Here is a 25,892-nt window from a genome sequence, read left to right as displayed (position 1 = left end):
TAAATGCGAAAGTTTATAAGGATGTGTGTGTGTGTTTGTTGCTCTTTCACGCAAAAACTACTGAACCGATTGCAATGATATATGGTACGTAGATAGCTGGACAACTGACTGGCACTTTTTATCTCGATATTCCTACGGGATACGGACTTACGCGGGGGAAATCGCGGATCGCAGCTAGCAAAAAATAAAATAAAGTATATTTGAACCAAGAACAAATACAAATGACATAAAAATACACTTTACAAATTGAGTTACACAAATTATGTTGGTACATTACAGTTAATATATACCTACATATAAATTACTTACCCGTTGAAAGTAGCTCTGATATTTTAAGTGTGGAATGTTTGTGAGCCATTTGGTCTAGTGTTGCCATGAGATGTTCTAAATCTAGGAGAAGAGCTTCAGCATATGTGTCTATGGTATGGGTTTAAGGATAAAGCAAAATTGCAAAGGTAATCAGTGTAAATCCATGTGCAAGACATGCAAAAGAAGTTCATAGTGAGGAAAACATCTTAGATGTAATTAATATGGATTATAGCTGTGTATTATTACATTAATCAATGTACAAGAATATTATAGCATCAAACCTTGTTAATTTGCATTGATACATTTTGATTATAAGAGACTAAATTATATAGACTATGTGCCTTAACAGAACACATTATTCCACAACATTTCATGTATTATTGTTTGAATTGTATTTGAATTTTAATAATACAATATAACAAATAATATTAGATTGGTATTAAAACCTGCTTAAAGTACCCACATACAATATTAAATTATTTAAGTCTTATTTAAACTATTCAGTTTATTAATAAGTGAGATTTTTTTATGGGTATCCTGAAAAATACAGTTTGCTTATAATCTAGTCTCTCTTGTCTATATTTAAAATTTGTTAGTTTATTCATAGCTTAAAAATGCAAAAAAAAAAAAATTATTAATATATAACTTACAGTCTTGCCCCTCTGAATTGAAAGGATCGGTCCAAGAAGTATCTTTAGGCGTTACTTTATCACTGTTGACCACTTCTGAGGCACCTGTGTTAGGAACAGCTGCTGGTTTCTGAGGTTGAAGTGGTGCAATACTTAAACTTGTTGCATATTTTGGTGTGAAATAGTTCCATTTTGGACCAAATAACTGTAAATTTTATGGGTAACTTATTTAAATCTTTTATAAAATAGCTAAAACTACTGTCAATAGTCATAAAATGTCTGAACATTTATCAATACTATTATTATTATTTCTATTTATAATACTGGAATGAGGTAACATAAATACTGCCCAAATATAATTTTTTTATATATAATCTGAAACATTTTCAAGTAATCATAGATAGGTCTATTCAATAAAAAAAATGTTTAGTTTAAAGTGGGAAAATATTTTACTTACAATATTTCTTGAGTCAATGCACAGAGCTTTTAATAGGCTTTTTTGACCTAATGAATTATTCCAATGAACCATGTATGGTTGTCTCTCATCTACTTCTTTTAAATGATGCCATGTTTCAGTTAACATTGAGTCAAGAGTTTTATCTATTTCTGATTGACAATCAGGCAAATCTTCAGTAAATATATTAAATATAATGTTATTTATGCTTTCAATTATTTGTGCCTCATTATCTGGAGACTGAAAATTTAAAACAGTAACATGATGTGCTAATTCTGTGTCAATTGCAGGTTTGTTTTCTAATTCCTGCTTGACTGATGATTTAAAATCATCAAAATCTCCAAAATCATCATCCAAATCCACATTTTCATTATCTGTTGCAGCCTTATTTACAATGGCATCTTCAGTATTATTAATTTGCTCTTTAAATGGTTGAATATTATCAGTGTTGTTCTCAAAATTTGCTTTAAAATCACCAAAACTAAACTCTTCAGTATCATTGTTCCCATCCCAGGGATTTTCAAAATTTGCTGTAACTTCAGCATTACTTATTGCAGTTTCTGTAAATTTAAATTCTTCAAATTCATCAAACTCATCTGTAACTATAGTTTTTATTTCAGATTCTACTTCTTCAGATTGAATGGTATCTCTTTGTAAGTGTTGCTCAATATCTATTTCATTTGATTTTTGATTTTCTACTTTATTTTCTCCAATTTTTACAGTGTTTTCTGAACTTTCTTGGATATCACAAGTATCAAAAGGAGTAATATTTGTTTCTGATATACTTTTCTCATCACTACTTTCATCTTCCTCATTTTCATTTGAAACAACATTATTTTTATCAGGAGAATCTAAATGATCAACGATACATGAAATTCCATAAGTATCAGGGTCAACAGCATTATTAAGGGTGTGTGTAGCAAGAAGATTTGAAATAATATTTTCTTGTTCTATTTTCAAATTCAAATCTTCAACAGCAATATCTTCATTTTTATTCGTTTCATTTTCATTTAATGAAAATTCTACAGCATCAGAAGTTTCACTGCAGATTTTCTTTTCTTCAGCATTCATAGAACAATTTTCTGGCTCTGATTTAAAAGTTGTTATATTATGGTTAACATTTGGTTGTTGGCAGTAATCACTATATGTAGAATAATTTCCATAACCATAAGAATCATTGTCTTCATCATCTTCTTGTGACACTAAAAATATGACACATTAAATAAGAATATTGGAATAAATGCTTAATTCTTACTTAATAATTGTTAAGGGATACTTAACAATTAAGTGAATAATTTAAAGAGGGATATCTTATCTCTCCTGCAACCATTTTACAGACAATAAAAATCTGTAAAACTTCTGCTTCAACAAGTATTTAAAAAACTATATAATAATTTTCCAAAATAAATACTTAAATGGCACTAAATCATAATCAATGTTTATATTCTTATTCCTAGTAAATTTTGATTTCCTTCTTTAATGCAGGAGATTAATTCCATTCATTTTGAATATCAAATGTATGGTTAAAGTAATATCATACGAATTTATTTCTACTACATTGAGAACATAAATAACGAGTAAATAGGTTTGAGTTTGAACTTACGCCTATACTGTAAATCAAAATCTTCATCTTTGTCGTCTTCGCACTGATCTGGAGGAGGAGGAGGTGTATTGCAAACCAACGGAGGAATCGACATTGTGGATAACAAAACTTGATCTAAGTATAAGAAAATCGTTTCGATTGTTTTCGACTTTGAATGGTCTTATTTAATTAAAGCTTACATTTGCTTTCCTAGATAAGTAAACACATTGCAAATAATCTATTGAATAAAGAAAATGGACAGCTGTTCACAATAAATAATTGACAAAATCACTAATACATAGAGTTAAATTATGTCTGATGAAGTGGGTTTGACGTTTGACACATTTGACATTGGCAATATTGACAAGTCATCAAATTAAGTCTTATCTATACGAGATCAAAGGAAATGTACTACTGTTTGCTTCTTTTTACTGTGGCCATATTGTAGATTGCATTGAAATACTAGAATTATTTAGATATAACACTATTCGCACTACACATTACACTATTTATAACTGTACTATAGTTATTAAATAACTTAAATAGTTGTAAATCTTTATACGATATAATAGAGTATTGTAATAATTTTTCTGTATCTTTTCAATATTTTTTACTTAAATAAATAATTCAACTTCGAACCGCAATACTAAGAATAATGCGGTATTTCGTATAACTTTTTTCAAATCTGTTTACTCAAACTTTACGGGCATATGAATTTAAGAATATGGCAACGTTATTACAGCGCTGCGTCTACGTGACTATTTCGTTTTACGCACCATGACTTAGATTCATGAAAGCAGTCCACGGCGAAGTTATGAACACAAGACGTATGCCGCCATAAGTGAGTTTGAGCTTATAGAAAACAACGCACATTCCAGGATACAGATAATTCATCCAAGCGCATTCATTCAAATCACGACCTGCATTTAACAGAGTGGGAGCGTGTGAGACTGGGTATAACAGACCAGTGAAATGATCCGCAGTGAATCCATGAAACGCAAGTGCGCACGTGAATGCGTATAAAAATGATGTATATCTGGGTACTCCCTCAATTGGTAGTAATGCCTGGCAGCGTGATAATCGTTTAACTTTTCCAAACCAATTTGGTCGGTAGGTACCTAGCTATAAAAAGAATTAAGAAAATTAAAACGAGTCTATTTTCCCATACCTTAAATTTACAATATAGAATTAAAATATTTTATTTTAATATGATAATTATGTCTGAACCCAGTTCGCAGAATAATAAGTACATGTAACCGGATGCCTAAATTAGATAACGGAATAAGGTCACTCTGCTCTCACTCTTCACTTCATTGGATCACACTGCACTACCAATACATTTTCTTTTTTGGGAGAAAAAACAAAGTTAATAAGTAGATAAAAATGGACATAGAGCAAGCAAGCAAGCAGATTATTTTGGTTGCTGTATAAATATATTATGATCGTTGTCGTCGTACACCTTGGGTGTATGGATTGAATGACTGTTATAAAATAACCGGTCCACCAGTTCAAATAATAAAATAAGTTTTATGAAAATCATGGTTTAAAATGAATCATGATGAAATTATTTTATTGTACTTCATTGGCAGACGTTTTTCATAATGAAGAATACTCTAAAAAACATTGTTTATTTTAAGTTCACAAAAGCTGAATGGGCACCATTATTTTTACGTAGGTAAATACTTGTGTAGATAATTTGTTGAAAAAAAATTGGTTCTGTCTACATTGTCTGTATAAGTGACGAATGCCGATTTGTCGGCGGTTTGTGACAGTTCCTTTCATCGGCATTTTTTTGTTAAAATTAAATCAATGTTTATTGAATAATTTATAATCTATTTCTTTGATTTTTTTAATGCATCACGATAAAGTGTATTATTGATTAAAAACATTTTAGTATACTATCATTTGAAAAGGTAAGCTTATTAGTTTGAATGAGCTGTCGTTATTGTTACGTTTCCAAATAAATTTCCTTTTTTATTTTTTATATGAGATCGTCGTGTTCGATTCACATTCACTTTCGGGTATTAATACTTATGGTAAATATTTAATTAACAAGTACTTCATGCTTAGTCGTATTAAAAATACCCTGTCAATAACCTTTGACATGTGTCATTGCTTACGTGTCAGCCTTCGCAGAAGCTTCGTAAATCGTAGTGCAAGTTCCTATTCCATTGAGGGATGTATAACATCTTTAAGTGAAGATTTATAAATATTAAATAATATTGTTACTAAAATAGGTACGTTCTAGTGCACTAGTCATTATAAAAACATTTTTTTTTAAACCGGTTTTATTTTGAACTCGCAACAGGCTCTATATACATGTATAAGAATTTAATAAGAATAAGTTTTTAATTTGCACATATTTATCAATCATACACTTGCAAGTTAATCCTACAATCAATTCTATTTTTTCTTTTAATATGGTACTAATTTTCCTCAAAAAAAAATCAAAGCGCTCAAATTCTTAAAGCTTTAGATTTTTGATATTTTTGAAATTATGAATGTGCATTAAAAAATACCTATAAGATCTTTATTAAACTTATGCATTTCACTTATTAACAGAAAGTGCATGCAGCAGGTCCAATGGAGCTGCAAGCATTGCTAGTGTTGTGTGGTGTTGGAGTTGCGGGAGTAGCTGTTCTCCTACTCATGGGCCTCTTCTCAGCATCAGGAACAAGCTATGAAGAAGCTATTGCTCAGCAACGAAAAGCAACAAGTGAACTGTTAGCTCTTGCTGAAAATAAGTCAAAAAATAAGAAAACAAACAAAAAAGCAAATAAGAAGGTAATGGCAGTATTATATTGCCTTGTTGTTTGTATTATATTGCCTCGTGTTCTTTGAAAATAATTTATTGTATAAATTTTTTATAGTTGGCAAAGAAAGAAAAGAACAAAGAAAACCCAACTGCAGCAACAGGAAGTGAACCTGAAAGTGAAGCACCAGCTGAGAGTGGAGTTGAAGACGAACCAGTATCAGGAAAACCACATGTTGAATTTAGTCCACCTGTTGTTGTTGAGGTGCCAACTGACCCACCACTTAACATCAAGGTGAGTTGCATTATTGATAATATCATTGGATTAGTATTATAGCCCGCTAGCTATTACTTTTAGTATTAAATATCAGTGCCGCAACCATATTAATTATTATTATAAAATATTGTGAATACTGTACATATCATATCAAAATATATTATATTACAATGTTTTATATATAAATTAATTGTTTAATACACTTTTCTATTATATTATATTATACCCTATTTACAATCTCTGTTTGTTCCCACCTGTAGTCTTATCAGTATCATAATATTTTTGTAACCTTTTTAGTTGAATTTTATGAAGTTATCTCATCTATAAAAAATAAACAAACATTCACATTATATTATCTTTGTTTAAATGCACTTTTTGGAATTTGGTGGTTATACATGTTGCTGGACTTATGAGCATGAAACACATTTAAATTACATCAACATTACAAATTATTATTTTATATACTGTACCTATTATTTATCTGCATGCTTATGGGAGTATTTTACCTGAATCATTAATGTTATTTTAAACATATCTGGAGATTTTCATAGTCATATTCACATACAAAATATCAAGTCTGTGTTGCTTACACATGCAGTCAAATGCTTTTTTCACCTGGTAACAGAAAATACTTATTAACATATATGCAACATACTCCCTTTATGAAAAGTCTCATTGTGTATATTTGAAAGATCCTTACGATTTTATCTGAATATTAAAACGACTAAGGAGAAGCAAAATGTATGTACAGATTCGTAAACGCGGCAAGGATTCTAAAGTAAAGCCGATTCTTGTAAACAAAGAGGATCCAAGCTGCGTTAGCGATCCGAGCACGCTCCCCGATACTACGGTTGCGCCAGTTGTCAACCATTTCGAGGAGATGCAACCTAAGGATGAGTTCGAGTTGTTACATTCTACACTCTCTGGGGACAAAGTGAGTCCCTCACTTAAACCCTTCCACTCACGCTTTTGTAGTAGATGTTGTGTTTTTGTGTATTATGTGTTATAATAATAAACTACAAATATTTTATATAATTTATATTATTTATTATGTATATGTTATGTTACTTTTTATATGATTGATTCTCATATTATCATATACATAAACCTACTAACAAATTTGTGTAATGAAAGTTTGTGGGACATTTATTATTTTTGTGTTAATATATTTTAGTGCAGTGTCCTTATACAGCAATAGAATTTTCTAACATTGCACTGTACAATGTGCATGTGAATAAACAGATACTGGTCTGCATGATCATGGCAATGTAATTTTTTTTGTATGCACTTAAAATTTTTAAAAATAGTTTAATTAATATTAAATATCTTTCAAATATTGTAATCTTTTGACCTTATTATAGGCAACTGAAGCTAAAGAAGAGATTGTAGAGAAGAAAGAAAGCAAAGAGAACAAGACAAAGCAAGCTAAAGGAGGTGTAAAAGTGCAACCTAAACCTATTGTGGAGGCTGTTAAGGATGATGCTTCTCGTGAACGACGCAATAGTGGGGATGCTCCTAAAGAACAAAGAAAAGGTACATTATAAAATAAATATTATGTTTTAATTAATAAGCTTATTTAAATAATGTATTATGTATATAAATCGCAAATGAAAAATTTGTGTAATTCCGGAACTTATATATCGATAACATTCTAAATTTAGTTTCTAATCAAATTAATTCAGAAACTCACATTCTCATTCCCTTTTACGTATATTGTATGAACACTGTATTTGGCTATCTAAGGTGAGGATAAACTAATATGTGATATTATTATAAAAAAAGGATTCTCATAAAGATGTTTATATACAGTAAAGAAAATAGAGAAGAAGTCAGTGGAAGAAGGTTCAGTTGTTGAAGAGATTGTGCCTCCACTCAATGCTCCTCAGCCAAGCGAGCTCACAACTGAGAAACTCTTGAAGCAGGCGCTCGTAGCTGCACCTGTCCCAGCACCTTCGCCCCCAGCGAAAGGCAAGAAGAAGAAGGCTGAGCCCAATGTCCTTTCACTTATGGGTATGTTGACATTCAAAATTTTACTATGTATTTAATTTATTATAAAGTGTTCTGTGTTTTATTAAACATAAGTAGTTCAGAGCGCCTTAGTCACTCATTGTTCTGTACAAAAATAATATTAAGATTTCTCCACGTTTTGGTGACATACATTCAAATTATAATTACTTTTACCAAAAAATAAATACCACTACATGGTGAAGAGATGAAGTAAAAGAGCAAGACAGTCACAATAGCAATAGGGATAGGATATATATGTGCATGTTACAGAGATTTTTACGATTCTCATATTGCTGATATTGTGTTCCTAAGTAAAACTGCTCAAGGTGTAACAGACTGCTTGTTACTCTTTTACAAAATCAATATAGTACCCAGTCATATATTCAGATATCATCAACTACCAGACTAGTCTTGTTCCTTGTGGCTAATCAAGTTCTCTGTTAATATAATTTCTCTGTTCATTCGGTTAACTTGTATAACGTGTGCTTAATTGATTTTCCTGATTTTGATCTCTTAAATAAAAAGTATAAATATTTAATAATCAAAAAATTTCTATTTACATAAATATCAAATCTTAAAACATTTCGATTGTGTTTCTGTAATGTTAGATAAAGTAGAATGTATAATCATTTATTGCGTGATAACGATAGGTAAACATAATGATATGCAAATTATTTTTAGTACACTTATTATAAAATGAAATAACAAAAAAAAATGTGTCATGCAGCGGGCGATAGCGGCGGTGTATCAGTGAGCGAACTGGTCCGAGTGGTAAAGGAAGCATCTCTCTCTCGCACTGAGATACAGATCCTAACTGATGCCTTGCTGAATAAACAGCATGATCCTCTGCCCGAACATTCTGAATGGACTGAGGTAATTTATAGTAAGGCATATAATTTGACCTGGGTGAATTAAAGCCATGCTTCCCCATGGTCTAAAATTATCAAATCCAAAACTGATATTTATAAAAAAAATTTATGCATATTTCCTTTTATTTAATTATTTATATCGTATTAATTATTTTAGGGCCCAAATGATCCCATGCAAAAACTAAAGAAACAACTTGCTGACAAAGAAAAGGCACTTGCAGATGAAATCGAGGCATCTCAAGCTTTGCACGCGAAACTGAAGGAATTGAGGTATTTTTTAGTTAAATTTTTTATTCTTCTTTTGTTTATAAAATAGTGGCCAATTGAGCTGATTGTTTTGTTACTGGTTCCTGGTAAGTGTTGTAAGTTTATATAAAGTTTGAATTAAATCTGTCAGTGGGTCAAAATCGAGTCTCAAGGACCCAGTTACATACAAACATACAGCTGAAGTTATAAAACCGTGTTAAAAATAATTTAAATCTGAAGTAAATTATGGCTGATAAGCCACAACTTACTGCTTCGAGAGTTGCCCCATATTGCCTATAACATTGTCTTTATCCAATTTTTAATTTCATAGCATTGAAATGCTTTAAAAAGTGTCTCGCATTGAGTATGGTATGTCGGTCCGCGGTCCGCGCAGGGGGCTGCTGAACGCGGAGCGCGGGCGCGCGGCGACGGCGAGCCGCGCGGCGGAGCAGGCGGCGGCGGCGGCGCGCGCCGAGGCGCACACGCTGCAGACGCGCCTGCAGCGCTTGCTCGACGACAACCACGCGCTCGCGCAGGAGAAGCTCCTTGTACGTGACGTCATCGTCCACATCGTCTCATATCATTTTTTGTTTTTTTTTTCATAACGGGCATTCGATAGTTCGCCTGATGATAAGCGATCACCACCGCCCATGAACATTCGTAGAGGTAGTGACTCTGCGAATGCACCGCCCACTTTTACGGGGAAAGGGATAAGGAAAGGATTGTCGACTGGAAGGAATGAGCTGCGAATGGTGAGGAAAAGAAAACAAGCCTCCAGCTCCCCCTCATTCGTGCCAAAGCGTGTTCGACTACCATGTAGCATTGTTTGTTCCCACTGCAGGGACACAGGTCTCCTATGAGGGTTCAGACTATAAGCCAGCACATTGGCCAAGTATGGGTTGGCACATTTAATTGAACTTTTGATTTTTCGTCGTGCCAGATACGTCATGTTGTTTTTTTTTTCCCCGTTTTGAGCAATGGATAATGTGCAGATAAATTGAAAAATAATTTGTCTTGTAAGCTCGTCCAGTGTCTTTTAGTTTTAAGGCCGTATTTTCACCATTTGCTATTTTTTTAGCTTCAAGCGAAATTGGGCGAAGAAGGTGAAGCTCAGGCGCAACGAGTTCAAATGGAAATGCATATTCAAAGATTATCTGAGGTGAGGAAATATATTTTAAACTATCACTACAGATGACATGAGGACTGCCGTGCTCATAATACACTTATTAATTCCAACAATTACGGGCTATATAATTTTAATGATGTTATTTATTTGAATCTAATGTCGTATACTCTAGTACTGGCCATAGTAGGCAGAATAGCAGCGCGTGGGTATTGTCGTCCACTCAAATATTATTACTCTCAATCTGTTAGAAAAATTTTGTATAGTTGAGTATATTATGTAAAAATGTAATCGTACTCTAGTGTAAATGGTTATTTTTTTGTCGCTTAATTTTACAATGTTTATAGCGAGTATAAAATTGTAGATTATAAATAAGTTAGAAAAAACTAAACAAAAATGAACAAGTTGTGTAAGGGCGACAACGATTTAATTAATAGAAATTCGTGATTGTACGTAGGCGGAGGCTGCGCTGGTGCAGCAGCTGACGGCGCTGCAGGCGGAGCTGAGCGCGCGCGTGCTGGAGGCGGGGCAGGCGCGCTGCGAGGCGGGCGCGGCGCGCGACTCCATGATCATGGCGCAGCAGCACGCCGCCGACCTCGCGCAGCAGCTGCAGGTGCCTTGTTATCTCACTACTTTGCCTGAGTGAACCAAATTGATGATTCTTTCTTATTTGAAAGCTGGCTCCTGCCTTGTGTTCCCATTTGAATTTGGTCTAGTTTTGATAATTTATAATCGAACTATGATTAGTGTTCAGACAATAAAATATTATTTTTTTTTATTTACCCGCGGTTTTATCAAATTCTATATATACTCACATAAACGACTCCAAAATGGTGGACAGGTGTAAATTCGAAACATCGTCAGTGTTATTAATCAAGTACCCGTGTCCAGGAGGCGAACCGGCTGTACGCGGAGCTGGAGCAGCAGCGGCAGTGCGCCGTGCACGCCGACCAGCTCGCGCAGCAGGAGCTGCGCCAGACGCAGCAGCGGCTCGCCGGTACGTGCGCACGCACACAGTACGCCCCGCACTACTGCGGCAGAAATAAAAACAAATCATTCATAGTATTAAGATATGATGTCCATAAAAAATACTACATCAGTATATTATTTGATCTTGGTAATTAGTTAGTTAGTGAGACAAAGAGTGGTGCATATCTGAGCAGCTATATTTTAATAGGAATAGAAAGAATGTTGATTTTTATTTGGAAAATGGTTCTTTGCAATGAGACTTTATTGTGTTTTTGTTGACATTGAACAGATCTCCAAAACGAAGTTCAAAGATTAACGGCTCGTGCGCAGACAGCTGAGAACAGTTTAGATAAGGTGAAGGAAGACTACGAAAAACAAAAGGAAGAGGTCAGTTGGTATTTTATAGATTATGAGAGATTGTTTAATATGCATATGCAATTAATTTTATATTATTTTTACTATGTAACAAATATTGAAATAAATAAAAATATTTTTGCTGATTGCTCAAATAAAATGTTTTAGATGCAATAAAAAATACGACTTTGAAAACACTACAGATAATATTTGTTATAGCTATCAAAGGAGGTCGCTTCTCTTCGCGAACAATTAGCGGCGAGGGAAAGTGAACTGGCTGAACTAAAAATGATGAAAATTACGCCCGCGCAAAATGGCTTGCCGCTCAGTGATGCGAATGATCAACAAAAGGTATTTTGAAGTGTGCTTGTGGTCCTATTATATATGTTCATTACAATTATTATGTTACTGTTCACATTGTGTTGTAAATTAACCATTGTAAACTAGAATTATAAAAATTAAAGAAATCGGTTCAGCAGGTTTTTGAGTTAAAAATGAATATTTCCTCTTCACTGTAGTTGCTGTTTATTAAATTCATAAGGTTATTGACAATATCTGCAGGCAGCGGAATTAGCCAAAGTGGAGAGTGTGGTGGAAGCCCTCCGTAGAGAGTTGAGCGCTGCTCAGGCTGACAACCAGCAACAGAAGGAACAGCTGGCTCAATTACTGCAACAGCTGGACCACTATAAGGAGAAGAATAATGTAAGTCGTGCACCTTGACTCGGTTGCATTTTTTTTTAATGTTGTCTTATAACTTTTATAACGGAATTTTCTTGGTTGTTTGCCTTTGAAAAAGTGTATTTTTGAGAACAAATAATTCATGAATTGGATAACTATTTAATCTATTTATTTCTAGTTTCTAATATTATGTGTGCATTTTATAAGGTGAAGCAAGAAAATATATTTATCAATTGTTTCTACTAACAAAATTCGAAGCCACGCAGTTGGGATGCAATCTCACTTTTTTCAGTGAATATGCAGTCTGATTCTGATATAATCTGAATAAACCACTGTTTTATTGTTTCATTATATAATAAAAGTCCATAGTTGTGCAAATTTTGTGGCCAATAATGTAAAACATGATCTAAAATCAGTACTTATTTTAACATAGTCTGAATAGTTTTAATATAAAAAAATTACAAAGCTTAAAATATAAGACTTAAAATATTTATAGGACAAACACATGACATCAGTTTTACACACATATTATGGTAATGAAGTCTTATTCACACAGCAATTTTCTTTTATTCTCGACATACCAAATGACGACAGCTATTATTTTAGTCGCAGCTGTGCAAATAAAATATTTATGGATAGTGTTCTTGCATGAACTATTTATATATTAACTGATAATATTTGTCGAAATATGTATTTACTTTATCATTAATCGAACTAAAACTTATTATTCATGTTAACTTTTAAAAATGTTTATGGATTGTCATTTCGTAAATCTATCGCCGATTTGGAATGTTCCTTCGTTCTTCTTTTAGAAAATACACTCTTTAAAACATAATGTCAATTCATATAATGCATTTCACACAGTTTTATTGCACTTATTCACAATATGACATACTTATTAGATTCTGTTGTTAGCAATAATGTTACTTACACAGCTAACTTTCAACTAATTTGTTTGACTCAAATCACTCAGGAGTTGCGAACTAAAAACTGGAAAGTAATGGAGGCTTTACAAAGCGCTGAAAGATCGCTGCAGGCTAAAGCGTCCAGCGCGTTGCCGGCCCAAGACACGGTCTCTGTAAGTGTCGTATGTAATTATAGCCTACAACGTGTTTATTTTTGATTTCCATTATGTTTTCGATGTGGGTTTTCATTTGATTTCATGAACATGTCCTTTATTACCCAGCGTTTATATAAAACCTATAATCCTATCCTTGTAATATGTGAAATCGATGTTTAACGTTTACGATATTAATACGTCTGTTATTATCTAATAGACATACGATTGGTTTGACTAACATAATAATTATCAGACATATGTATTAAGTACTGATGGTTGAAATTTCCTTGAAATCAAAAGTAACAGGTTGTATTAAAAGCACTATCTTCTTCGTATTAAGCTCTTTGGCCGGCTTCGCTTTGCATATACCTCATTCATAGAATGTTAGAGCATATTACATAGTTATATACATGTTTAGCATATTTCCTGTTTAGATGCTAAATAAATTCAATGTTATCTAATGGATTAAATGTTTGTTGATTATATAATTTGTTAACAGGAAGCAAAAACGAAGGCTGATGAAACAAATTACAATGAAGTAATAAATGTCCTGCGCGCCGTGTGTCCCGCAGCAGTTCCTGCAAACTCTTCCGGCTCTGAATGGATCAAAACGTTCGCCGATAATATCAAAAACGAGTTACAAAAGAAAGAAGCCGAAAAGGCATCCTTCGAAAAGTCACTAAAGGAAAAGCTATTAGAAAAAGAAAATGAAAAGAAACAGCTCGAGAGTGAGATGCAAAATAAACTTTTACAAAAAGAGAATGAGAGGAAGAAATTAGAGAGTGAGGTGCAGATAAAGTTACAAGAGACTGAAATTGTAAGAAAGCAGTTAGCGGACAGTTCGCAAAAGGTGCCCGCCGATGCGAGACTCGGCGAATTAGCCGCGCAAAACGAGCATTTACAGGCCTTAGTTGATAAATACAAGAGAATTATTGATGATACGGTAGGTAGACACAATAAATATTGTTATATTAAACGATATTGAATTGTACTTCTTTCTCTTTATATAAAATACATTATAAATTAAAATCATAAATCGAATCTATTTTTAATGATAGTTATTAAAATAAAACATAATTTACAGGAGGGTGTATTGAGCCGGTTACAACAGAACGTGGCCATAGAGGAGAGCCGTTGGGCGCAGCAACTCGCCGACAAGCAGAAGGAGCTGGACGACCTGAAGCACAGGACTCTTTCACAGGTATTCATTTACTTATTACTCTTGATATTATATCGCTTATTTTAAATAAGTTATTTATTATGTATGCATCAATTTGGGCCTTATATATAATTTTTTCCTATCAAATATAGCTATAGTCTGCATATGATTGCCGAGTTCAAATGGTCCAGCAGTTTTATTGTTTGGTTTAATTAGATACATTACAAACCTATAGAATCGTAAATTTTCAGTTACTTACTCCTTTGGAAAAGCGAGAATAAAGGTCGAAAAAGGTCAAAATGGGCATATTTTACTCGGTTCATATAAAGTACATAAAAACACCAATAATAATTGATTTATATTTGTATAGATCTTCCTGATTAATTTTGATTATTAATACTCTTTTATATTGTTGTTAAGATTTTCCCATGGTTTACAAGAATGCGACCATCACCATTGTATTTCAGATATAATTAATGGCACAATTAACCAAATTATTGTTTGTATACGCCGCTAGTCAAACGCTCTAACAAAATACCCAATGACCTTTACGTTACGACGCAATTTTTTTACTTATACATTTACTAGCTGCACCCGACAAACGCTGTTCTGCCTTACTCTTATCGTTTAGTGGTATGAAAAATAGATGTTAGCCGATTCTCAGACCTACCCAAAATGCTTACCAAATTCTGAGGAATCGGTCAAGCCGTTTCGGAGGAGTATAGAGACTAACATTGTGACACGAGAATTTTATATATAAGATTTGCCTTTATAAAAATGACTTTTCACGTAGGACCCAGTGGCGTTTGCATACTCCTGTATAGAAAAGTCATTACCTACAATCGTAGAAGAGGTACATTTCAATTGACTTAATCGTTTCTTAGTGCCGTCTTCACGTGGTTTTCTTGGCATATTATTGTTTTGTGTATCTCAATTAAAAATAAAGCCGCAGTCCGAAAACATTTTATACTTTTTCACGTTTTGAGCATCGGACAAAAAAAGGATTTATGCTTAAGACATTGTACAAGTTATATGGGCTGGGTTAAAAACGATTGTATAACTTATATATGTAACTGCAGTTGCAGGTAAAAATTAATACATATAAACTTTTTATCATTGAAACCTTTTGTAATAAATAAAACGTTACATATTACAAAATAAACTTACAAATGGTTTTCAAGATCAAATAATGTTAAATTTAAATTACCTTTTAATAAAAAAACTTATCAATGTAGTAGTGGGTTTTAACATTCACTACACAAATAGGGAACTATTTGTGTAGTGAATGTGAATCCTCACTTATTGCACTATTTTTGTTACATATTTTATTATTCTGGTGATATTTGTGTGTTGTTGCAAAGTGGTTTTTGGAAATGTCATCTCTTTGTGCGTTTTTTAACTGTGTGTGAGTTATCGCATTGGTGCCGGAGGATTTCTTTATTATAACTATCTGAACGGAAAAAGTATCAATATAAGAATTCAATACATACAACATACAATATTATTATAATTTGTTTTTGTTTTAATAGATGCAGAATAAAATTGATCAACTGCAGAGTGAATTGCAAAAATCACAGTTTAAGAGCCGCAATGTCACGTTTGCTGAGGCAGAACGACTTACAGAGGTTTGTGATACGATATCTAAGCTATTCTTCAAAATTCCCTTTTTATTACATATTCAAAATCTCATATCTGATCTCAATGTTTATAGTAAAAAGATAACATACCAAAATATTCATTAATGATTACAGGAAAAACTGATATCTAGTCTCTCAGATAAACATGAAATCGACGTTCACAACGGTCCATTAAAGGTAATTTATTACTAATTAAAGTCCTCTTAAAAACATTAAAACTATTCTGTACTAAATAAAAATCATTAAATATTTATAACTTAAAGACAATAAAAATTAATTCAAATCAATACTGTAGAAAATCTAGTATTTTTGTGTATCATGCTTAAATATTGCATAAAGTATTATATTAGATTTTTGGTGAAAATAAAATTCACAAATAATCTGAAATTACAGGCATCTCTGGGAGAGAAATAACGAATAGAAAATTCACCACAAACAAGAACATTTGTACGCGATCGTTGCAAGCGTTCGGTGCGCTCGCACGAGTGCAGGTAACGTATCGGACACTTGATATACACTGCCGCTGCCAACTTGTTAAAATTTTCTAACAGAATTGTCTTAGCAAATTTATATTGACTTTTGGCAAACATTCGAGCTCCTTAGTTAACATTTCCCACGTTATTTAAATACATACATTCTAAATAACATTTAGCATCACTCTCAACGCCATGTAGAATTGATAAGTGAGATTACAATTTCGTGCTTATTTCTGTTACATTGTATGATAATTATTGTGTATATAAAATCCATTTAATTCTAAGGTAAATATGCGAATTTTCATAGTGTACTGAACATTGTTTGCGAACACCCTCAGTTTTGTTATTGACATTCATACTAGATAATTTTGCTCAGAGCTAAATTAATTGAATTTTTATATAATTTGAAATGTTGAGTAGTGATATGAAATATAAAAGACATTTGTAAATGTAGAACTTAATTGTTTTACAGTTGTTGCTTAGGGAATTATTTGAAATTGTATCTTTTTTAATGTCAAATGGATTTTTTTTATATGTGATGATTTTTGGCGCAATATTGTATACGACTTAGTTTTTTTAATAATTTTTGGTTGATATCGAAATTTATTTGTGTTAATTTATACGCTGAGGTCATTGTTTCAATTTGACCACAAAGATGACGAAATTTATATTTTCATGAAAGTGGAACTGTGATTTAAATTACTAGTTACTTTATGTTGTAGCAGACACTGAGATACAAAACTTACTTCCTATTAGCACTACCGATACTGTTAGTGTTTGGCTCTTCAAGTATGAACATACTTTGATGATGTAAAGTTAAGTAAGTAAAGTGGTTTATATTATTTAGACTAAATAAAAATTGACTAATTAGATGCGTAAAAATTATTAAGGCTCTCCCATACATAAGGTTGATCTAACCCGGTTTTTTTATACATACGGATTCTAAATCAAACACAGAACCATTAATTACAAAATTTGTTCATATTTGTCGGGTCTCTTAATATATTCTAGTATGTGAGAGCCTTTATAATATAGACTTGTTTATTGTGTGAAATTAGATTTAGACGAAAATTATTGATCGCCTACGCAGTCTTCTCGGTGATACAAGTGCAAATTGATATAAAAAATAACTCGTCCTTAACTTTGATTTATATCGTATTTTTACCATTTCGATATAAAACACTTAATCATAATTAACAACTTTCAGAACAGATCCCTGTGTTTACATTTAATTTATTCTATATTATGCAATATTTTCAAAAAAAAGCAATTATTTAGATGTTTCATTTTTTATTATTTAAAATTATAAGTTATTCCGAATTTAATGAAACGCGTGTTTGGACAATTTTAGGGAGTGTTATTTATTTTTAAAGATTTATTTATAGCTTTTGTACTAGTGCATAATCATTTTTCAGTGCCTTAGAATAAGATTTGAATTTGATAAGTCGACTGTTTTATTTTCCTTTAATGTAATAATAAAATTATAAAATGCATGTTATCATTAAGTTAAATAGTTAATGCCATTTTTATTACGCTGATATATTTGAACTATTTAAACACGAAATAACATTTAAAGGGTAAATGAACATATTTTAAGTTTTTATTGCTCCATTTACATTTAATCTGCTTTAACCTTGCTTTATAAATGATATCGATACACTCTAAATTTATTAAGATCTATACAGTAATCAATGAAATAGCCAGCCTTAAAATTTAGCACATTATTTTGAGGGGCAGATTACTCACGAAAGGCATTGTATTTCTATTCATAAATAGACCAAAGCCTCTCAATGCCTAATCAATGAATCTAATGAAATCTTCCTGTTTCATATAACTAATTAGTGTTTCAATAGTGCAGTATATCATGAATTACTGTGTCAAATGTCCAGAATTGAAATATTTAAAACTAGACATAATGTTTAAACTTAATGATTTATGATATAATAAGAGGGGTCATATAAAGCTCGTAATTTTTAGATAAAGATATAATCAAATAAAATATTTCTACAACTTGTATTTGTTTTTATTTTCTAAATAAATATAACTTTTATTTTTTAAATAAGTAGAGGATATGTGTTTGTACGTCTAGACGTTGTTACAACTATAAATGAATAAAATCTTGTAATAGTGCAAAATCTCATTGCTCGATTGAGCTCGATCGATCAGGTATCTGTTTGTTCGTGAAACTGATTTTAAATGTTCTGCAATAGATTAACGATAGGAGTAGCAATTAATAAAAATTTTAACCAAATTAGGCTCAATATTTTATTTATGATTAAAACCCAGCTACTGGCAACATTGCGTGTTTTAGAAATAGCGCATGTCGAAATGTTCCACTTTCAGCCCAAGGAGCGACATCATTTATGATTTACAAAATATGTTTTGAGATTGAGGAGGCTGCAGCGTTTTAAATTTCGTACTTAATAAAGAACATACATCGTGTATTGCACTAGTACACATTGATATTTCCTGATATATAGTTGTTTTTTATTCCTATGAGTAGGTACTCAGGTTAGTAATAAAGATTTTTATTTATTTAAAAAAGGAGGAACACTGACGTTCATTCCTTTTTTTTTTGGTTGTATTACATGCATATTCCTATAGCATAATTGACACCGCTATTTATGAACTAACCGTACATCTAAAATTTTGAGTTTGCTGGTATTTACGTGAACCAAGTAATAATATGTTTCTATCACTTCTTTGTTATTGGCAACAGAGTAAGTAATATGTTAATAGCATAAAGACGATACACTTTTAACTAGATTGTGCACTATGGCACAAAAATCCATTCGATTGAGGGCTTCCAGCAGTAGTATGGTGGTAGTGTGTCTTTTTCTAATGACGTGACTATGGCCAAACAAAATAAGGGACATATTGATTGGAAAATGAAATATCCTGATAGGTGTTATACTGATGCTACACTGCCATATTGTATGCAAAAATTAACTAAAACGATGTGTATATACATTACCGTAAATTTTTTAAATGCACTGTTATTTTAATTTCTATCTCGCGATATTGTAATTGCTTGCAAGTTAATGCATTATTTAGATTAAAAAATTTAAACACTTAAATTAAAATTATCATAAGATTATGCATGTATAATATTATATCGCGTTTTAGAGTATTATACTCTATTATGACGATGTTTAAAATCTTACGTTGACATAGTTATTTTTTTAACCTTATGTTAATTCAACATGATAATACCACAAACATACACCAACCATATCAAACTTATCACACAACGTTCATTTTCTTTGGGGGTTCAAAACGGTTTCTGATTAAAATGAACAATTCATGGTTACCCAGTATTGGTTTTTAATCTATGTACCAGTACTGAATAGAGGTACTCCACTAATGTGTAGGTAAATGTTTCGGAATCTGTGACTTGTGTTGACTATTAATATATAATAAATAGTTCTTAATCTGTGATATAAATTGTCACTGTCAAATGTCAAAAATAAATATTGTAAACTGTTTGCAAAATCAAATAAAAGATCTCAAACTACCTACTGAAACTAGTAGCAAATAATGGCCACGGAAGTTGCCGTTAAAAAAGTTGACAATGCTTGTGAAACTGCAGAAGAATTTACAAAATTATTTTATAAACAACTTGATAATAGTAGACACCTAACCTCCAAGTTGTACCTTGATACAGGTTTGTTAGTATGGAACGGAAATGGAATCAATGGAAACACTAAGATCCAGAAATTTTTATTAGAGTTACCGCCGAGTAATCATTACGTAAAGACTCTAGATGCTCAACCTGTGTCCGAAAACTTTATGCCTAATAATTTGACATACCTTATTCAAGCCTGTGGTGATGTCACATATCAGAATGAAGAAGAAAGGAAACCATTTCAACAAACTTTCTTAATTGTTGCCGTGGATGGAAAGTGGAAAATTGCATCAGACTGCTACAGATTACAAGTACCCTATAGTAATTAAAATTAAAGATGTTTGAACGAAATAAAGTAATACAAATACCTTTTTTATTTATTTTTATTTGTGATTAATTAAGCTTAATTAATAATGTGGACTTAAACATAAATTAATTTAAGGTGGCAATACTTAAAATTATGTTTAAAACTTAGAGGCAGGACCCAAATAGTAATTACAATGTGAACAGTAATGTTCTGGTTTTTTAAATGTCTTTAATGTGTAAGGTAAAGCAGCAAGGCAACATAACATACACCACCTGTGAAACAAAAATATGGTTTTAATCATTTGGATTAAATATTTTTTTCTTACAAGACAATAGATAGTAAACTTACATGGTTAGTCCACAAATGAAACCAGCTATCATGTGTGTCTTCTGAGAATTTGCAAAAACCACATTTGTCATAGACCTTTTATGGCAGCTAGGACAATCAATAAGAACTGGTTCATCTTTTAAAGACTGTTGCACAATAATAGTTTGATGTATGACAGGTTGATTAGTTATCACTCGCCCATACAATGTATCCACAGGTGTATATGGAGGTGGGGGCTCTACATTTCCAATTTGATCTTGGTTTTCTTCAACTGCTTCGTGCCTATTTTCTATGGTCCTCTCATTTCTGTTGCTCATTTTTTAAATACATTTAAATAAAACTTGCTTCAATATTGATCAGTCACACTTCAAGTTGATAACATGTTATCAGTAAGTCATAGATGCTTTTATCTAATCAAGTTTAATGTACAAATAACAGATAAAGCATAATAACATGCTTGTATTATTCATAAAATGGCCATTTAATAATATACACAGGTAAATAAAATAAAAATTGCATCTACATTTTATTTGTTAGACATAAAAACTTTTTACAATTCTGGGACAAAACTATTACTAAAAAAAAATCATAAGACTAAAAGATAATAAATAAACCCTTGGAGGTAAAATCATAACACTCAAAACAGAAAAAATACATTAATCATACATCATATAAAGAATAAAACAATTTTTAATAAATGTTCAAATAATGTATTGTATTTAGCACAATATCCAACTCTGACACAAGTGTTGTTGAATTTGATTATATATCACAGTTCATCCAATCACCATTATATCAAATATATTTATAAGCATATAGATGGAATGCAAATTCAGATACATCAATAACTAGGTGATTGTAATAAGACCAAAAAAGCGCTGATTGTTAAATTAATAAAATAGTACCATATAGCATGTGAATTTATATCAGAAAATATTTAAACACATGCGTATTTGATATTTATTCAGTGTATTTTGGAATATATAAAATATGACCTAAAAAAATACTCCATTATTTCATTTAATAGAAAAGTGATTAAAGCAAAAGCTTCCTAAGAATAAATGATGATTTATACAAGTTCTCTAATTTTATAGTTATGTTTGTGTGCTATAAACAACAATAATAGAATAGCAACTTTTTAATTTTTTAACCTTCAATGTTTGAAAATGGCACCTTAGATATTTGCACTTCCAGACTGTTATATAACAGGTATCTTACAACTCCTCTTCATTCTTTTAACATTTGTTACTCTTTCCAATAAATGTACTGCAGTTTGGGCAATAATGCTCAGCATCTTTAAATGTATCAAAGCAATACGGAACAAGACCCAAACAACATAGAGAGCAAGCCCTGAAAAAATAATACACAAAATTAGCACATTTTTTTTAATACATATTTTGTTGTAAAAATCAATTGTCACAACATGGGACCCCAGATGACAAAACATTTTAACCGATGTGTTGTTCTAAATAAAGTTGTTGTAAAGAGTTTTGACTGTATATATAAACGCTAGACTATATAAATAATGTAATTAATATTTAAATCATGTATAAACATCAAATGTATGTTAAGATATTCTCAAAATAATTATCCATATTAAAAAAAAACTAAGAATAAAAAAGATAAATTTTTAAAGAAAAATAAGTTGATCACAAGGCATGATCCAAACTCGCATCTTATTGTAAACCCTTTTTATCAAATTCTTTCTATTATTTAAAAATGTTCAGTTACTCACATAGTGATAATGCATACAGATCCAGCTACTAAATGTGTGTGCCAGGCCGTGGTGTATGTTACTCTAGTAGTTACAACCTTTCCACAATTGTAACAGGTTACTGTAGTAGGCTCAGAACCGACTGCCGCAGGGATCACCACTCCTACAGGCACAGACATACCTGCTGGAGACGGCATGTCCCCTGCTTGAGGCTGGGTTATATTCACAGCTGGAGGATGAGGGTATACACCAGGCGCAGTAAATGACTTCGGAAACTGAGAGCCCGCTGGATAAGCACCTGTCGGTACCACAAATCCATATGGCGGATTACCCACTACCGCTGAATATGGAGGTGGAAGATCATCTGGAGCAGTTGGGGCTATCGTAGGTACTGTAGTAGCTATCGGTATATTTGGATCTTGAGTAGCCATCTTGATGTTTACACTTTGAGACGTGAAAATTTAACAATAAAGCCAAACTTAAATGTTTCTACGATGAAGTTTTCTATGTTACTCGATTCTATGTTACTAAGAATTATTGATCAAATCACAGCATTGAATATAAGAGAACTTTAAAAAAATTTATAATCATAATAAATCAAATATTGTTCGAAAATCAGAATAGCAATTACAGTCAATGTCAAGATTCGACAATGACAATATTACGTGTCAAAATTGTACTGACTAGTGAATGCCACAGAGTAAGTAGTATACTACATAAAGTGTAATCGCATTGAACGAGTGAGCATCCTAAATTAAGAAGCAAGGATGGTTTCAGGCTGACTCAATCATTTAGAAGCCTAATTAACGTATAAAAACGCATTTATGAAGGAGTAATAGCATTAAGTTACCCACTTCAAATTTTACCTATATTAATAACTAAACTTGACTTTTAAAACTATTTCAATATTTCTTTTGCTTATACTTTTTCGTAGGATAGCATTTTGCTTTTGAATAAACGGTGTCACAAGATTTTTAATACGAAAACTATCTTGAATCCATTCGTAGATAAATTCTTCACCCATTGGTTCTAAATCACTCATAATGTCCATTTTCTAATTCAGTACCTAAATTTAAAACAATGTGATCAGAAGCCTCTAATTTCCTAATTTGCTATTAAATTTAGAAACTAAATTAAATAGCAAATTAGTTTCATGATGGTTTATGACTGACTGAATTATTTAGATTTTAGAAACCTAATTAAACAAAACCTTATATTATAGTTTAAATACTGTGGCGAGCAGTGACTATATAGTTTACTAGCTGTTCGCCCCGGCTTCGCCAAAGATACGTATTATATAGACTGTGTCACTCAGTGAAGTTGTAGCCTCATAATTGTGAATTTTTTTTTAAATCAGTTCAGAGGTTGTTGCTTAGAACGGCCTCGTAAAGGTATATGTACCAGCCCTTGCTGGCTACGTACATTTAAATTGTTGATAGTGAGCAGGGACCAGACGAACAATAAAAAACTTATGAAGTTTATGTACTTTATTGCAAGTCGAACAATAAGCGGATTTAACAATTAAATTTTTTTCTATATATAGCATGTTATAGCTATGTCGAGCCCGGTTCGGAACGAAATGGGCCAGCTCGCACCAGGGAAGTAGCACACCTCCACAGAAGACCGGCGTGAAATAGTGGCATGCTACTGTGTTTCATCCTGGGGGCCTTTCCTTTATTGGTCCCTATATCAATGCACCACATTAAAGTTAAAATGTAGACTTATGCTTATTAATTAAATACTAATACAATGTACTCGTACACTTATCACAGATCAGTGACAATATTGTATTGTATGTATGTTCATAAGTATATCTCATAATCCTGATAAGGACCATCAAGATTAAATAAGAGCAATAGCAATTTTTAAGTTTTTTTTCAGTATTTTTATTACATTCTAGTTTATTCTTTCCTGTTATATACACTTGCGCTTGAATCAGTGTCGCAAGGAGCTATTAAAATTATAATGCTTCCCTTTTGATCAATAGGTGCGAATTAAGATAAATATCGTATTGGTTGATTTTCAACCAAGAATATTACGATAACAAAAAATGTTTTTTTCAATTTTATGTTAAAAATATTTCTAGGGAGAAATTTTCAGCTAAACCGGGATATTATGCAGTGGGTAGTGTAATGCAAATTTGCGCCGGTGATCTCTTTGAGATGTTGTATGATATTGGATAATAGACTGGTCTGTGGTGGGTGGTGTTGGGTAACCACTTGGCCAACCTGTCGCTTTAGTTAACTCGGTGCAGTATTACGTACGGCTCGCGCGCGCTGTTGCTCACCGTGCCCATTCAAATAACATACACACGAGCAATCTTACTTTTATTAATGAAAGTTAACAGTGACAACGACATTTTATAAGAAAAAGAGTTAATGAGTTGATAATCTTTCGCATTATAGTGGAGCTGAAATATTGCGTAGGTTCTTGTTTATTTACTAATCAAATTATGTAATTAGTAACTAACCTACATTCCTCATTTGTTCCTTAATGAATAAGATTATATTCTGCTTCTAAAATAGTTTTTTAAAGCTATATTAATTATTTTCTAATGACGATATTTTTTTACCTTATAAAATAACCAACAAGCTAAAGGCTAAGCTAATAATAATAGGCTTTTTGGGTTACCGTAGCTGTTGCCGAAGCGGATGGCACTATCGACTTCTTAGGAATAGAAACAATATTCAATAATTTATTATGTTTATAGTATGTACTATGTACGCTCGATATAATCTGAAACTTTGACTATTATTTAATAAGATTTTTTTGTTAACTGCATTTTCCTTATAAATTGTAAGGAAATAGTCAGTAATAGTGTGGTGGTAATATATAAATAAAATATAAGCTACCTTCAGTAATTTGAGTAGGTTGTAGGTGTAAGTTTTAGATCAGTACGTACCGCTAGATTAATTTATCTATATATATTTATTTAAAAAAGTATGATTGCTTAAAAGTTCAAACATTATTACTTCTTGCAATTAAATGTTAATTCTTACATAGCTATTTATAGGTATGTTGCGAAAATGAGAACATTCTATGAGACAAGCTGGGCATGAAATGTTTTGGTAAAAAATATTATTGACATAATAATTTAGTGATTTTCCTAATGTCATATTCTTGTTATTACCAGTATGAATATGATATTGACTTTGATAGCGGTTTTATGAGAGAGAAGGCAACGGAAGAGACGTGTTACCTGGTGGTAGGTGCCCACAATGCCAGGGACACTGCAGCGTGTTGTTGGCTTTAAAAGTAACTAGGATATACCTAGTCTTGCCATAAATATTGTAATAAAGAAAAAAGAAAATTGTTAACTGCAAATAACATTTATTACT

General features: G+C 31.9%; 6 protein-coding genes across 11 annotated transcripts in view; 3 read left to right on the top strand and 3 right to left on the bottom strand.

The window, feature by feature from the left end:
* Window positions 1-3,089, bottom strand: part of LOC119828724 — a 79,404-nt gene extending 76,315 nt beyond the window's left edge. The window contains exons 1-3 of the mRNA XM_038350966.1: window positions 2,996-3,089; window positions 1,396-2,594; window positions 960-1,143 (exon numbers count right to left, since the gene is read on the bottom strand). Of these exons, the coding sequence (XP_038206894.1) occupies window positions 960-1,143; window positions 1,396-2,594; window positions 2,996-3,089 (1,477 nt within the window). The remainder of the gene's footprint in view (window positions 1-959; window positions 1,144-1,395; window positions 2,595-2,995) is intronic.
* Window positions 3,090-4,698: 1,609 nt separating this feature from the next.
* On the top strand, window positions 4,699-18,593 carry LOC119828631 (ribosome-binding protein 1-like). 6 transcript variants are annotated; one of them, XM_038350855.1, is made up of 21 exons: window positions 4,699-4,887; window positions 5,550-5,758; window positions 5,845-6,021; window positions 6,755-6,937; window positions 7,365-7,536; window positions 7,813-8,013; window positions 8,738-8,883; window positions 9,037-9,149; window positions 9,520-9,673; window positions 10,204-10,284; window positions 10,706-10,861; window positions 11,140-11,245; window positions 11,507-11,604; window positions 11,791-11,922; window positions 12,133-12,273; window positions 13,223-13,327; window positions 13,809-14,252; window positions 14,394-14,510; window positions 15,998-16,093; window positions 16,220-16,282; window positions 16,499-18,593. In XM_038350855.1, exons 2-21 carry the CDS (start codon window positions 5,558-5,560, stop codon window positions 16,517-16,519), a joined length of 2,907 nt encoding a protein of 968 aa, XP_038206783.1. In that variant the 5' UTR covers window positions 4,699-4,887; window positions 5,550-5,557; the 3' UTR covers window positions 16,520-18,593. The 6 variants fall into 6 exon arrangements, with proteins under 6 accessions (XP_038206783.1, XP_038206781.1, XP_038206786.1 ...); XM_038350853.1 differs by having other exon boundaries at window positions 5,537-5,758; XM_038350854.1 differs by lacking the exon at window positions 4,699-4,887 and adding an exon at window positions 5,064-5,211 and having other exon boundaries at window positions 5,537-5,758.
* Window positions 18,594-20,118: 1,525 nt separating this feature from the next.
* LOC119828651 (NTF2-related export protein-like) lies at window positions 20,119-20,575 on the top strand. Its single transcript, XM_038350888.1, has one exon. The coding sequence runs from the start codon at window positions 20,119-20,121 to the stop codon at window positions 20,533-20,535; it is 417 nt and encodes a 138-aa protein (XP_038206816.1). The 3' UTR covers window positions 20,536-20,575.
* Window positions 20,574-21,334, bottom strand: LOC119828652 (lipopolysaccharide-induced tumor necrosis factor-alpha factor homolog). Its single transcript, XM_038350889.1, has 2 exons — window positions 20,862-21,334; window positions 20,574-20,785 (listed from the first exon to the last, which is right to left on the bottom strand). The coding sequence occupies exons 1-2, from the start codon at window positions 21,155-21,157 to the stop codon at window positions 20,671-20,673; spliced, it is 411 nt and encodes a 136-aa protein (XP_038206817.1). The 5' UTR covers window positions 21,158-21,334; the 3' UTR covers window positions 20,574-20,670.
* A 195-nt stretch (window positions 21,335-21,529) lies between these two features.
* On the bottom strand, window positions 21,530-23,208 carry LOC119828649 (lipopolysaccharide-induced tumor necrosis factor-alpha factor homolog). Its single transcript, XM_038350886.1, has 2 exons — window positions 22,576-23,208; window positions 21,530-22,190 (listed from the first exon to the last, which is right to left on the bottom strand). The coding sequence occupies exons 1-2, from the start codon at window positions 22,983-22,985 to the stop codon at window positions 22,076-22,078; spliced, it is 525 nt and encodes a 174-aa protein (XP_038206814.1). The 5' UTR covers window positions 22,986-23,208; the 3' UTR covers window positions 21,530-22,075.
* Window positions 23,209-24,790: 1,582 nt separating this feature from the next.
* The window catches only part of LOC119828633 (venom carboxylesterase-6-like), a 16,684-nt gene continuing 15,582 nt past the window's right edge, over window positions 24,791-25,892 (top strand). Inside the window, exon 1 of the mRNA XM_038350866.1 lies at window positions 24,791-24,976. The gene's annotated coding sequence lies outside the window, so the exon portion shown is untranslated. The remainder of the gene's footprint in view (window positions 24,977-25,892) is intronic.

This window comes from Zerene cesonia, chromosome 8 (genome assembly GCF_012273895.1).
Source record: "Zerene cesonia ecotype Mississippi chromosome 8, Zerene_cesonia_1.1, whole genome shotgun sequence".
In the NCBI taxonomy this organism is placed as follows: Eukaryota; Metazoa; Arthropoda; class Insecta; order Lepidoptera; family Pieridae; genus Zerene; species Zerene cesonia.
The sequence above is the reverse complement of the archived record's forward strand: the minus strand, read 5'-3'. Positions and strand labels throughout refer to the sequence as shown.